Source organism: Mytilus trossulus, chromosome 6 (genome assembly GCF_036588685.1).
Source record: "Mytilus trossulus isolate FHL-02 chromosome 6, PNRI_Mtr1.1.1.hap1, whole genome shotgun sequence".
In the NCBI taxonomy this organism is placed as follows: Eukaryota; Metazoa; Mollusca; class Bivalvia; order Mytilida; family Mytilidae; genus Mytilus; species Mytilus trossulus.
In genome coordinates, this window is record NC_086378.1 from 53568251 (window position 1) to 53582688 (window position 14438).

Consider the following 14438-nt stretch of genomic DNA (forward strand, 5'->3'; position numbering starts at 1 on the left):
TTTCCTGAACAGTTAATTTCATGTTTTGTCTGAGGTTAAAGATTTTTGTGCAGCCATCAATAACAGGTTTGTTTAACCGTACAGTTGCAAGTTAAATGCATATATCCACGCAGGTCAAGATCATGATAATGATAAATGAATGTTGAAACTATTTTGTTCTATATGGCGCTGGACTTTCACTCGTTTGTTCAAAATGCAACAGTCAGACTGAGAGCATGTATATATCTTATAAGTGGGTGTGGCTTTTTTCCACCTATTTTCAAACTTGAAAGGAGACCTCTTTCAGCGACACGAGTCTGGAACATGTACATGTGGCAGTTGCAAGTAATAGCTATATAAATATAAAAGAGAAGATGTGGTATGATTGCGAATGAGACAACTGTCCAAAAGAAACCAAAATTACACAGACATTAACAACTATATGTCACCGTACGGCCGTCAACAATGAGCAAAGCCCATACCGCATAGTCCGCTATAAAATGCATTTCAAAGATACTATAATTAGAATGAAAGGTTATAGAGTATATTAAACGTACTTACAAAATATGTCATCTTGTAGAATGTGATTTCACAAATATATTATTTTCAAATTCGCAGTCCAAGTCAACGTAAAATCAGTTACACACATTTTTCATGCTATAAATCCATTTCAACAATATCATTTCAAGCACACACTAGCTTGCCTTTTCATTAATTTAAATAATACAAATTCAGCTAAATTTTGTTTATTCCCATCAACAGAGAAATCTCACACTTATCCTAGACGTTAATAATACTCATGCACTTCAATTTTATTAAACAATTTATTGATACGGATGACAACACTTTAAAAATTAGGTTACATCAGGGTGTAAAAAAAGTGAATTTGTTTTAATTTGAATTCAAAGATAGATTAAACGGTAGCTTTAATAGTGAAATGTACTATTTTTTTAAGACTCGCCTAAATGTATGTTGCATAGATGTATTTGACCCCAACAATTTTATTAAGATCATGCTGTAAATTATATTTATAAAACCATTCATTTGTAAATACCGCATATATCTGCTCACTGTTTGAATATAGAAACTTGTCGATTTTATAATATTTAGACATATCCGAGATTTTGTAATATGTGTGATAAACAAGTAATTGAAGATGAATATCATTTTATTTTAGTATGTGAAAAGTATAATGAACTTCGAAAGAAATTTATCAAACCATATTGTTGGAGGAAACCGTTGAGTCATAAACTTATAAGACGATCAATGCATTTGAACGGGGACATGTTGGAACTCGCCCCTTTTTTTGTGTGATCGGTTGGGACCCCAATACAGGCTCATAGTATTTTGAAGCATTTTTGAAGTAATCAAATATAATAAACCAGAGGCATATATAACTTGTAATTTATGTCTCTAAATGGACGAATGATAATTTTTACGAAAAGAAAGAAAAAGCAAGTCTATCCGAAAGGTGATTGTCTATTTGATATTTAAAAGGAAAATGTATAACTATAGTGTGTTCATTGTAAACGTAAACCATAATGCATAGAATTGTCTCTGCATGTTTATAACAGTCACAAGTCACTTCTAGAAATAAAGGTCAGCGATCGATTAAAAATTCGTGCAATTATATTTTGTCAAAATTTTCCAGAACACGTTAAATTTAATATCAGAGCCATATAATACATGTTTTATATCTTTGACTATTATGCTAGTAGACTAGTATAGTTTTCTCAGGTTATATTCTCCGTTGATATGTATCTTTCCTTTAAAGTCTTGTTTTTTTTCTCTAACACTTTAGAATAGTATATAGGGACCACTTCCGAAAATAATCTTTCAAAATGCAAATTTAAAACTTGTATGTCAAATAATTTGACCACATGACAACAAATTCTACAATAAACATTGGTCACGCTCGACAGATTTCGATATGAGACAGTCACACGTGCCGTTACAATAGCCAGTGTACACGCATCAGCGCACACATGTATGTCAAATAGGTCTGATTGGAGGAATGTTTCCGAAAACACACCTACCTCAAACTAATACCCAATCAAACGCCTTTACCAGAAACATAAATAATACTTGGAGATTTGGTTGCGTATTATATTCTTTTATTATTTTATTATTTACTTAATCTTAAATTTTTTACTTTTTGTATTCATTTATTTATCCAAATTTTTGCTTTTTAAATTTTTGTTTTTATTAAACTTTCTTATCATTCTAAATTATTTAAATTACCACATGGTAAAAATATTAAATTATTTAATGCCCAAAAAGGCGCAAGCCAGGGCCGACCGTGCAAGGGCTGTATAGCCAGTCAAGGTCGTTAAAAACTTCCATTTGTTGGTTGCGTATTCAAAATTTGAAAAAGTTTATAAAACTCTTTAATTCGAGCTAAGAAGCAAAGAATATGCCCGAAATGCAAGTTTCCCAATAAATTTCAGCTATCTAGTGATGAAAATAAATAAAAAAAAAAAATACAAATTAAAAGTTTTTCGAGTTATATAACTATAAGTCTTTTATCTGGCAAGAACAGCCGAATTTAGCGGACAAGCAGTCAAGTTATTCTTTTTGCTGTTACTGAATATACCAAGAAAGAAAATAAATCCCGATATTAATTTGAAACTTTGTTACTGAATAGTTTCCAAGAAAATATTCACATCTCTTGGTAACATGCATGTCGGAACAGAAAATTCTCTTGGGACGTCCAGTAGCATATATATAACGTGCATGTTGGAACAGAAAATTTGGCATACAGTACTTCAGAACGATGTTCACATTATAATGCATTATACCCAACAATTGTGATGACGAATTCCTTCCTTTGTTCGAGAACAATTTTATTTAAATAGAAATCTGTGATTTTACTTTGTCCATTACTTCGACGAACCAGAGCAGGTTAAATATCGACCTGTTTTTAATTCAAATTGGTTCTCTTCTTCTTTTGGTATACAATAGTCCATCGACATCCCATGATAACATGTTCAGTGGCGGATCCAGGAATTTTCGTAAGTGATGGCCCACTGACTGACCTAAGAGAGGGACCGCTCCAGTCACGGTTCAGTGATTCCCTATATAAGCAACCAATTTTTTTCCCAAAAAGGGAGGGGGCAAATTGCATGTTTATTTATGTTTAATTGTCATTTTGCTTATTTTCTTTGGTTACATCTTCTGACATCAGACTCGGACTTTTCTTGAATTGAATGAATTTTAAATGTACGTATTGTTATGCGTTTACTTTACTACATTGGCTAGAGGTATAGGGGGAAGGTTGAGATCTCATAAACATGTTTCACCCCGCCGCATTTTTTGCGCCTGTCCCAAGTCAGAAGCCTCTGGTCTTTTTTAGTCTTGTATTATTAAATTTTAGTTTCTTGTGTACAATTTGGAAATTAGTATGCTGTTCATTATCACTGAACTTGTATATATTTGTTTAGGGGCCAGCTAAAGGACACCTCCAGGAGCGGGAATTTCTCGTTACATTGCATTGAAGACCTGTTGGTGACCTTCCGCTTCTTCTTCGATACATTCCCCATTTCCATTCTCAATTTTATTTCTTTCTTATGTTCAATGTAAAAATGTATATAATTTTAAATTGCAACTATCTATAGTTCCGTAACTTTCTATCAAGGCGTATAAAAAAATGGTCGTTAAGTGCGTATATGTATATTTTTGTTAAATCAATTTTTCTTGTATGTTTCAAACTGGCCTTCACTTTTGACAACGAGTACTTACACTTCCCCAAATTTACCATTGGAAAAAATGTGTAAGCAAATTTTTATTTTATCAAATCTCTTTTTGGGAATTATTTAAATTTTTATGAATAATATTCTTTACACCAGAAATGTTATTTATAAACAGTAATGACTAGTGTATCACTATCGGACACGCAGGACAGAGATGTATATTATCAAATGATTACCTATGCACCTGAAAGTTTAAAATGGAAAGATTCAAGTTTTCGGTCGTGTACACTGACAGAAGTGAAATGATGCATGAACTTGCAAGTCCGACAGGAAATCGCTTGAATACCTGGAGGTGTCACCTGCCAATACATCTGGGATTATACCTTTAGCCATGCTGGTGATCAGACGGGCGATATCTTTTTGCGCCAAAAGGTAACTCATTTGCGCCACAACTTAATTGCGCCAATACCTCTTTTGCACCACCTAATTTTCAAAACTATAGGTATCATTTGCGCCAATAAAATAATAATCTAATTGCGCCAATTTATATATTTTTATTTATATATAACAACTAAATGATTGACTAGGTACCAACAGCAAAAAATTCCTCTGGCATTGTACACTGAAATTTCAAATTAGCCTCGCATCCTAGTAAAATTATTCCGCTTTCTGGATCGTTATACAATACAAAGTCACCATCTTTGTTTGTAACAACACCAATATCATCCAATATTCTGTGAATTTCTTCTCGATTTTGAGATTAAGCCGGACGCAGTTTTCTTTTTCTTTTCTCTCTATACATAGACTGACACACATAATTTAAATCTTTCTTTTCTAAATTTTCTTCTTCAATTTTGAAGATCTCTGAATTTATTATTTTTGAAGGTCGCTCTGACAACACATTGGTTGCTTTTCTTTTACACGTAGTTCTCAAAATTTAAAGTTCTAATTTCTTGACACTGATAATGAAAAAAAATATATTTCTCTTTACAAATAAAAATATGGTATTTTATACTGCCAAAATCTGCTATGAAATTTTAATAAAGCGAAAATGTATTTTATAATCGTGATAAATGACTTGTATTTGCATTAGAATTTTTAGAAAAAAATGTTTTATAGTCTCTCAAAACTCTTTATAGAGTGGCTCTTGTTGTTAACTTATGTTTTAAAAAGCTGCATATTTTATATGTAACAAGACTTAGTGGCGAGACTTTGATAAAGTATTTGTCTTGCCGTGTCTTGATATAGGTAAAACATGTACAGTTATGATATAGGTAAAAAATATTAACAGGTAAATGTGGCGCAATTTCATTTCATTTATTGGCGCAATTTATACCATCAAAATAAAAGAGAGTGGCGCAATTAATACCTTTTCGAAAATGCAATTGGCGCAAATTGATTCTGCCCTTACTTAGGAAGGGAAGGTCTGAATTTATTTAAATAATTTTATTACATAAAAGAATTATGGACAAATTAGATTTTTGAAAACAATTTTCACGGAACGTCAGGGTAATACTTGTACAAGACATTAGTTAATGTTATTTACTTTACATTAAAGTAAATAAACCCAATTCAGGAGCCTGTTATTCAGTGGTTGTCGTTTGTTTATGTGTTACATCAAGGATTTGTATAGTGAGACACTATACAAATCCTTGGTTACATATTTGTTTTTGTTCTTTTATTTTCATAAATAAGGCCGTCAGTTTTCTCGTTTGAATCGTTTTACTTTTTCTTATCGGGGCCTTTTATAGCTGACTAGGCGGTATGGGCTTTGCTCATTGTTGAAAGCTTTACGGTGACCTATAATTGTTAATGTTTGTGTCATTTTGGTCTTTTGTGGAGAGTTGTCTCATTGGCAATCATACCACATCTTCTTTCTTATATTTAAATAGTCTCCCCTTAATTTTTTGTCTGTAGTGTTTTTGTTATTGCTGTTTATCACATATTTGTTTGTTTGTAGCTCATGTATACTAGTATAAATCAAGTTGTCATCACTGTTGGGTTCTCGTCTGATTTTTTTTACATTAACTCTGTTAGAAGCCTAGCTCTTTCCAAGCAGAGCCATTTATAGGGTGCTCATCATGCTGTTTAAGTTTTTGGTCTTTGCTGAAGGGTGTGCAGTGAGCTATTATATAGTGACTAAAAAGAAAATCACTTGGTCTACATGGTTTATAGTTTAAGTTATGAAAGTCGTCTCATCAAAATTCATACCCAGTGGTGGATCCAGGGGGAGGGTTCAGGGGGTTGGAACCGCCCTTTTTTGGACGATCATGGAATGGGGACATATAGTTGGAACCCCCCCCCTTTTGTCTTGGGTTGGGAACCCCCCTTTTTTAAATGGCTGGATTCACCCCTGATACCATATCTCCTTAGGCAAAAAAAAATTATGTTTGTTTCCAACATGTTCAATGTAGCTTACAGCTTCTGAGAAACAATTCAAACATTGATGACCTTCTGCTGTTGTCTGCTCTGTAGTCGGGTTGTTGTCTTATTGGCACATTCCCCATTTCCAGTCTCTAATTTCATTACGAAGTATCTGAGAAACAAACCTAACCATGTTAACATTGTATTAAACTGAAATAACCTAAATCACTTAAATTATCCATGAAATAAAATTTAAGGTCAGGTCAACCTAACCTGATAGACAAGTAGACCTTGCAAGGTACTCATATACAATAAAATGTATCCAATTACATGTAATAAAATGTAACAGTATATTTTACACTCATTCACTGAACCAGCTCTTTTAGCTTTTATAAATGTAAAGCTCTATTAAAAATAGCTTACATCATCACCCCAAGACTGTAATACATATTTCTTGCATATATACAACCAACTTTCATGACTTTCATGTATTAAGGCGAGACAAAATAAATTGATACTTTGAAGTACATGTATTGTTTAATATGTTCGACTACTACATGTACTAGTATAAAATGCCAGTTTCAGAATGAATCCACCGTTTCGCAATTTACAGCTACAGAGGTGAGGTACCGTATGAGAGTAATTTAGTGACACTATATATTTCCTATGTATATATGATATATATGCCCCTTCATAATCTTGCTGGGAATCATGCTCAAACCAATGTGATATATATCTTATCTACAAAAAAAATTTACATTAAGAATTAAGTATTTATAACTTGTATTACATGCGACTTCTATAACATGTATAAAATTAAATAAGTCAATAGCATTAATACTATTTTATATACTGTCAATTCAGAAAATAATGTGAGGTTTTTATTATTGCGAAAAATGCGACTGAGTTGTAAACGCAATAATTTAAACGCACATTTTGTGATATTTTATATGAATTAAACAGGATTTTTCACAAAATCGTAATAATTAAAATCGCATTTAAGTCTAAAATGAAAAATTCGCAATAATTTGCAAGCAATAATTTCTGAATTTACAGTAACTACATGTATTTGATTTGTGATATTTGTAGTAATAATAATTCAACAAATTCTTTTAATAATACTTTTTTATTTCAAAATAGAATTTGTAGAATATTACTACATACATGACAAAGCAATGGTATGCATAGATTATAACATGTTATATTTAAGTTCTACAAAATTTAGAGCAAAACAAATCATTGATAACAATTCAGGGGCGAGTCCAGCCATTTTGAAAACCAGGACAAAGGGGGGTTCCAATTACATGTCCCAATTCAAATGCATTGATCCTCAAAAAGAGAAAGGGTTCCAACCACTGGAACCCCCCTCTGGATCCGCGCCTGCAATTTAATGAAACATGCCTGGAAAATTATCTTAAATTTCTTATCACAAAAGTGTAAAAAATTGTCGTTAAGGACGCAATGCTGTCACATCATTTGGAATCAGGGCACAGTATCAATATACTCTTTTTTTTGCCCCCGGCAATTTAGAGGTTATTGCATATGCAAACCCAAGCCTTGAAGGTATTCATAACAAAATTAATATGTGATAAATTATAATTATTGTACATCACCCACCAGTGGCTATATAAATAGGTGCATCATCATTGTAACAGACATGTGAAGATTGGTTGGTTATGAGTTATAAATAATCCAGTGACAGATATTTCATGCAAATTTCAGGGGGTTAGGTCTGGTAATAGGCCCCCCTCCCCCAACCAAACCATTGTGAATACACACAGTGGTTTAGGCAATAAACAGGTGTGTATCCAGCCCTTTTTAAAAGGGAGGATTTAAACCATAGTTTATATGTTCCTTTTTCAAATCATGCATTGATCTTCCAAAAAGGGGGGGGGTCCAATCACAGGAATAATTTTTTTACAAGCCCAAATTCTTACTTTGCCTTTGAACAAGTTACTGTACAAGAATGTGGTGTATTAGAAAGTCAATTCATACCTGTATGCACAAATGTAACAAATGTAAACATCTTTCCTTCAAACTCTTGGCCGGATCAATGATTATTCTCATGTCTGATAGGCATGTTTAAAAAAAATATTATTCATTTCTACTCACCAATTGTAATTTCCAGCTCAGCTTATATTGTGCTGTAGTGTCCATCTACCATCATGGCATGTCAACGAATTTGTGTAAAATAAATTTGCCATTTGAGATCATTTGAAGATGCCGACATGCGACAAGTAAAGAGGGTACAGTAACGTTAAATCGTTTACGGGCGTATTTTCCGTTTTTAATCAAACTTGTCAGATTTGATTAATTATCGTCGGAAAATGTCCCTAATGGATAGTAATTCAAATTAAACCAGCATTATTATGCTGTATTCATGTAATATATATAACCTGGTCTTCAAATGTACTTCAGGTACACTGGCCTTTTTCTGCTATAATATTCAAACTTTATCTTTTAACAAAGTCTTCTGGTGTGTAATATTTTTTTTATAAAAGGCTCTCGAATTATAGACTAAGTGAAAAATAAAGATGGAAAGTCAAACGCATGAGTCTGGCAAAAATGAACGGACAATGGCATGACAGTAAACGGAAAACAAGAAAAGACATAGATTCTAGTTATATATATATTTTTTTCCCTGCCTCACTCAAATGCAATTTATATAGCCAACATTAAAAGTTAAATGAATGCATTCATTTACAATATTAAAAAATGTTACATCTTAAATTTAATTAAACATATTTATTAAGATCACGCGTTTTCAAGTGTTCACGCACAGGCACTTGTCTCAGAAAAAAAAAATCCTATATACCTTATTATAATAAGGTATATAGGAAATTTTTTGGCACTTGTATCAGAAAAAAAATATTTCCTATTTACCTTATTATAATAAGGTATATGGGCGTTTTTCAATAAAAGCGTTATTTTCAGACCTAAAAAAATGGAAAATCAACTTGTCTAAAATTTAATTCCAAGAGTTATTTTGAATACCTCTATAATAGACCTGTTTGTAAACAAAAAGTACAATCTTAAATATTCTTTAAAATGATATTATTTTCATAATTTGTGTACTGTTTCGTAGGGGACTTTTGTCCTCTAAACACACATATTTTTTGCAATTTTAAATGTTTCCTATAGACATTCCAGTTTGTTTACTTTAAATACTAGAAAAATATCATTTTTTTTTCTGAATTGGAAAACCATTTTTATCGATAAAGATTAGACAGTACTTCACATGAAGGTTCAACTTATGTTACGTAGTGGACATTTTGATGCGTTTCGTAGTGGACAAAACCGTTTCGTAGTGGACAAAAAGTTTTGTAGTGGACATCAACCCTATCATATGTTAATAAAAACATAATAAAAATTACATGAAACTAACCCTTGTTATTTGTTTTGCACGAATATAATTGAAAAAAGATTAAAAAAAGACTGCATGGTAGTGGTAGTGTCCACTAAGAAACGTTTTTCCCTACTTGTTTCGTAGGGGACCGTTTCGTAAGGGACGTATTCGCATGTTTTATTTTTTCCCACAATCCCTTTATTGCAATAGTAACAAGACTGATTGTATTCATCAAAGCATTTATCAAGCTGTACACTGATATTTTTTTCATAATTTTAAAACCAGATACTGAAGGAGATTTGACCCGTTTCGTAGTGGACATTATCAAAAATACGGTATCACTCTGGTCCATTTGATGTGCTAAATTTTTCTTACCAACAATTTAATTGCCGTTATAAAAGCATAACTTCTTTTGTAAGACCCTAATGTTTATATCTCTTGCAAACTAAAATTACATTGATTTTATAGAACTGTTTATTGGCAAATTTTAATGACTTCGTTTCGTAGTGGACATTTTGTGAGGGACACACCTTCTGAAATTAAAAAACCTATAATGAAAGCTGTTTATTAAAATATGTTGGCTCTGAACATACTTACGAATATCTAAAGAACTTATGTAAGGTAAAAAAAACATTTATTTCTTCTTTTTTTTACGATATTTTAGAGTATGAATGTTGAACAGGCGGTCTAAGGACATGCCATTTTGGTTGTTTTGGACCATTCAGGAGTCAATATCTTTTCAATCCCTCTAAAAATAAACTGTTTCTTTGCATAAAAATGTTAAATCTAATTCAATGTTCTGACTGCACAAAAAAATACTTGCAAAGATCAAACACATTTTTTTTAAGTGGCTGGGACAAGAAAATACGTTTTTATTGAAAAACGCCCATATAGGAATTTTTTTTTCTGAGACAAGTGCCTGTGTGTTCACGGCCGACATCCGTAATTATTTAATACGGGTGTAAAAATGATCTATTGCGTCAACATGACAAATTTTTCACCACCCACGACAGTCTGTAATTGCAAAAACATGTATTGTAATCACTTGTAAACCTTTAATATAAAGGTTCAGGTGCTTACATTCAATGAATAAATGTTATTTCGGCAATCTGTTGAATTTTTTTTAGTCATTTCGCGGCGGTTTGTTCAGCAGTATGACTTTGAGCTATTTTTTAAAATATATACAAAACATGTTAAATAGGATGTAGTAAGAATTCAAATTGAATATTTTTTTTATTTAAATAACATGATTAAAGGGACGTGGTAGACTTTCAGTTAACATAAACCGTCTTCTTTCTAACTTTTATTTTATTTTTAAAAAGGGAGCAACCCCTGATAAACAATGGGAAAGTTTCACTCGTTTTGTGTCCAAATGATTAAAATCTGAACACGACTGGACACGGTCTGACAACATCTTGACGTAACTTTGTATCCATGGTCTGTTTTGGTCTGACATGGTCTTAACGGGTCCAAACAACCCGCTAGACGATTCAGTCTTTTCCGTCTTGATACGCCTTAACGAACTGATTTACCTGATGAGGCTATCGATCTGAACGGCGACTAAACGATCTGAAATATCTTGACGAATTTCTCTAGCGGTAAATCCAGTCAATCAAGATGTGATCAGACCAAAATGGCCGTTTCAGACTGAAATCGGGCTTCTAGTGATTAATACTCATTAATTTCAAAATATGTTAATCAATTTTTCAGATATTTAATGATCCCGTCAATGGACATACAGAAGTTCATCCACTTTGTATCAAAATAATAGATACTCCACAATTTCAGCGACTGAGGGATTTAAAACAATCCGGGACATGCTATTTTGTTTATCCTGGTGCAACGAACAATAGATTTGAACATTGTATTGGGTAAGCAACTAAGTCATACCAACAGTTACAATTAACTGCATGTAATAGTAAGACTGCAGCTCATATGTTATATGCTAAATTATACTATGTTTCCTTCACAAGAAAGTGTTTTTGTTTTGGCACGTGCAAGACATCATGTGGACATCAAACAATTACATTTCTGCTCTAGTTTGTCCCATTTCGTCTTTCAAAGTCGTGATACGAAAACAACGTAGACTTTTCAAATACCGATATCCGCAAAATAAAGGACCATAAATAATCCTCTGTTCGTGATAACTTTTTTCAGGGTATGTTATCTTGCCGGACAGCTAGCTCGTATGTTACAGAAGAGACAACCAGAACTGAATATAACAAATAAAGATATTTTGTGTGTAGAAATAGCGGGCCTGTGTCATGATTTAGGTAAGATAATCTGTTGCTGCATAGTTACTGTCTGTTTTGAAGAAGTGATCGGCCGATGTTTCGGATCGTAAGATAATATGCTAATAACAAGATATTTAAAAGAATTCAAATCTAAATTCTTGACTCAACATTCATCGGCGGCCATCGCAAAATATATCTATAATTAGTTCTCTGTTATATCCTATAATGAAGAATTTATGCTAAACCCAAATGAACAAAAATGTTGAAAAATATTAATAATACAATAAAGGCAACAGTAGTATACCGCTGTTCAAAACTCATAAATCCATGGACAAAAAACAAAATCGGGGTAACAAACTAAAACCAAGGGAAACGCATTAAATATAAGAGGAGAACAACGACACAACACCGAAACGCAACACACACAGAAACGGACCAAGCAACAGACAAAACACCACGAGAATAACAAATATAACATGAAAACGAAATACATGAATTTGGGATAGACAAGTACCGTGCCACGTCTTATCTCAAAAATAAGAGAAAACACAAACGACTCAACGTTAAAATGCAACACACACAGAAACGAACAATAATATAACAATGGCCATCTTCCTGACTTGGTACAGAACACTTTTAAAGGGGAATAAAAGTAGTGGGTTGAACCTGGTTTTGTGGCATGCCAAACCTCGCACTTTAATGGCAAAGTTAAATATAACATTATTATTATTTATTATTACAATTTTTCTATAGCGCTAAATCTAAAACAATTTTACTCAAAGCGCTTTACATCACATGTTAAACAAAATATACACACAGACAGTGATAAAAATATAAAACATGAACACACAAAATAAATATTTAAGTGTTAAAACTTTTCTAGATAAAAGGATTAATAATGTGAACATTTTTACAAAAAAGTGGAATATATATATCAATGAATCAAAATAAAATTATACTGAATAAAGTTGTATATAAAATAAAATAGCCAAAAAAGTCTAAAATAAGATTGCTATTAAAAATTATCAAATATAAGTTAAAAATTTGAAAACTTATTCAAAAGATGAAAAAGAAATATTACCATGTAAAAATATAATTACTTAAACGAAAAAATATGTGTGCTACTAAAAACATACAATGTTCATATTATAAATGAAACATATCTCCAGTTAAAAGAAAGGTTCGATAAATCAAAAGCAGGCTAACGTCTATGGCACATTGTATCACAGAAACGAATTTAAGGGATTAAAAATGCTTGTCGAAAAAACTGAGTTTTTAAGTTCTTTTTGAATACAGGCACAAACTTCGCATTTTGAAGTTTTTTTGGTAATGCATTCCAAAGGATGGCCGCTGCTTGATCAAATCTTCTATTGCCGTAGGTTTTGGTTCGCACAACATTGAAATGACAACATAATATTACAGGACTACAATACAAATAAATAGGAGAATATATTACACAAAGAAAAACATAACGGACAACAGTTTTATTCATGATCTATTCCGCGTTAAAAGAAAGATCAATGTTAAGGACTCTCGCTCGACCAATTTGAATTGTGTTTGTTTTACTATTTGGATCATTTGGTCCTTGATGATTTTCAACTTTGTACTTGTTTTGGGTTTCGAACTTTTTTTTTATCTGAGCGTCACTGGTTAGTCTAGTGTGGACGAAACACGCGTTTAGCGTAATACATTTGAATCCTGGTACCTTTTGTTAGCTATTATTCGTGTTTTTCTCTGTCCTATATTTTCTCCAATTTATTTTTATTGTCATATGATGTTGTCATTTCAATGTTATATCTAACATTGCCATAAAAGCGGGTGGTTTGGCATGCCACAAAACCAGGTTCAACCCACCATTTGTTCTTAAAATGTCCTGTACTAAGTCAGGAAAATGGACATTGTTATATTAAAGTTCGTTTTTTTGTTGTGTTTCTGTTTTTCGTAGTTCTCCCATATATTTGATGTGCTTCCCTCTGTTTTAGTTTGTTACCCGGATATGGACTTTTTTCTCAATCGATTTATGAATTTCGAACAGCGGTATACTACTGTTGCCTTTATTTATAAAACGCTTATTTTATTTTGGTTTAATTATATCAAAGAGGGTATTGATGCTATTGGCTTTTGTAACAATTTCATAACAGAATCATTTTATATCTGTTGTTTGGTGGTGTCATGTTTTCAGCGAATCAACAATTTATCTAAATATCTAAATGTTTAAACAACTTTTAACTTATAATTGTAGGTCATGGCCCATTTTCACATCTATTCGATTCTAAGTTCATACCAGTAGTAAGACCCACTTCAAAATGGAAGGTATTATATAAGTTAATATGCTTCTTATGAGAAGAACAATCTTATTGTTAGGTTACTTGACTACAAGGTTCTATAAATTATTAGTGTCCGACGTCGTCGTCGTCAACGTTCTCAAAATAAGTGTGATTGATCCTATAATATCTACTACAGAGTTTGTGTCAGTCAACGTATGTGACCACGATGTCTCAAATAGAATGTTTGGGTTAAAATGCAACTATTGTCTTATATCTTATTATAGATAGAGGAAATTTGATAGAAAATTTCCAGTAAGTACATTCGCCGTATTTCACCAATACATCAAACCATTCCTTAGGGGTTATTACCAATAAATGATGTTTTCAAAGACTGTTATTTGAGAGGTAGCAATAACAGGCAATTCATTATCAGACATTTATGATTTACAAAAATGATAATACAATCACTCCCCAAGGACTATATGTCCGTGAATGACGATGTTTGACTATTTTTTAGTGGTTAACCTTTTTATTTCGAAATATGATAGATACGTAGAAA

The 14438-nt window shown here is 32.2% G+C and overlaps 1 protein-coding gene across 1 annotated transcript in view; it reads left to right on the top strand.

Annotated features, from left to right (window-relative positions):
- LOC134721530 (deoxynucleoside triphosphate triphosphohydrolase SAMHD1-like) overlaps positions 1–14438 on the top strand; it is a 59523-nt gene that overhangs the window by 18676 nt on the left and 26409 nt on the right. The window contains exons 5-7 of the mRNA XM_063584612.1: positions 11089–11249; positions 11536–11651; positions 13855–13925. Coding sequence (XP_063440682.1) covers positions 11089–11249; positions 11536–11651; positions 13855–13925 — 348 coding nt within the window. The remainder of the gene's footprint in view (positions 1–11088; positions 11250–11535; positions 11652–13854; positions 13926–14438) is intronic.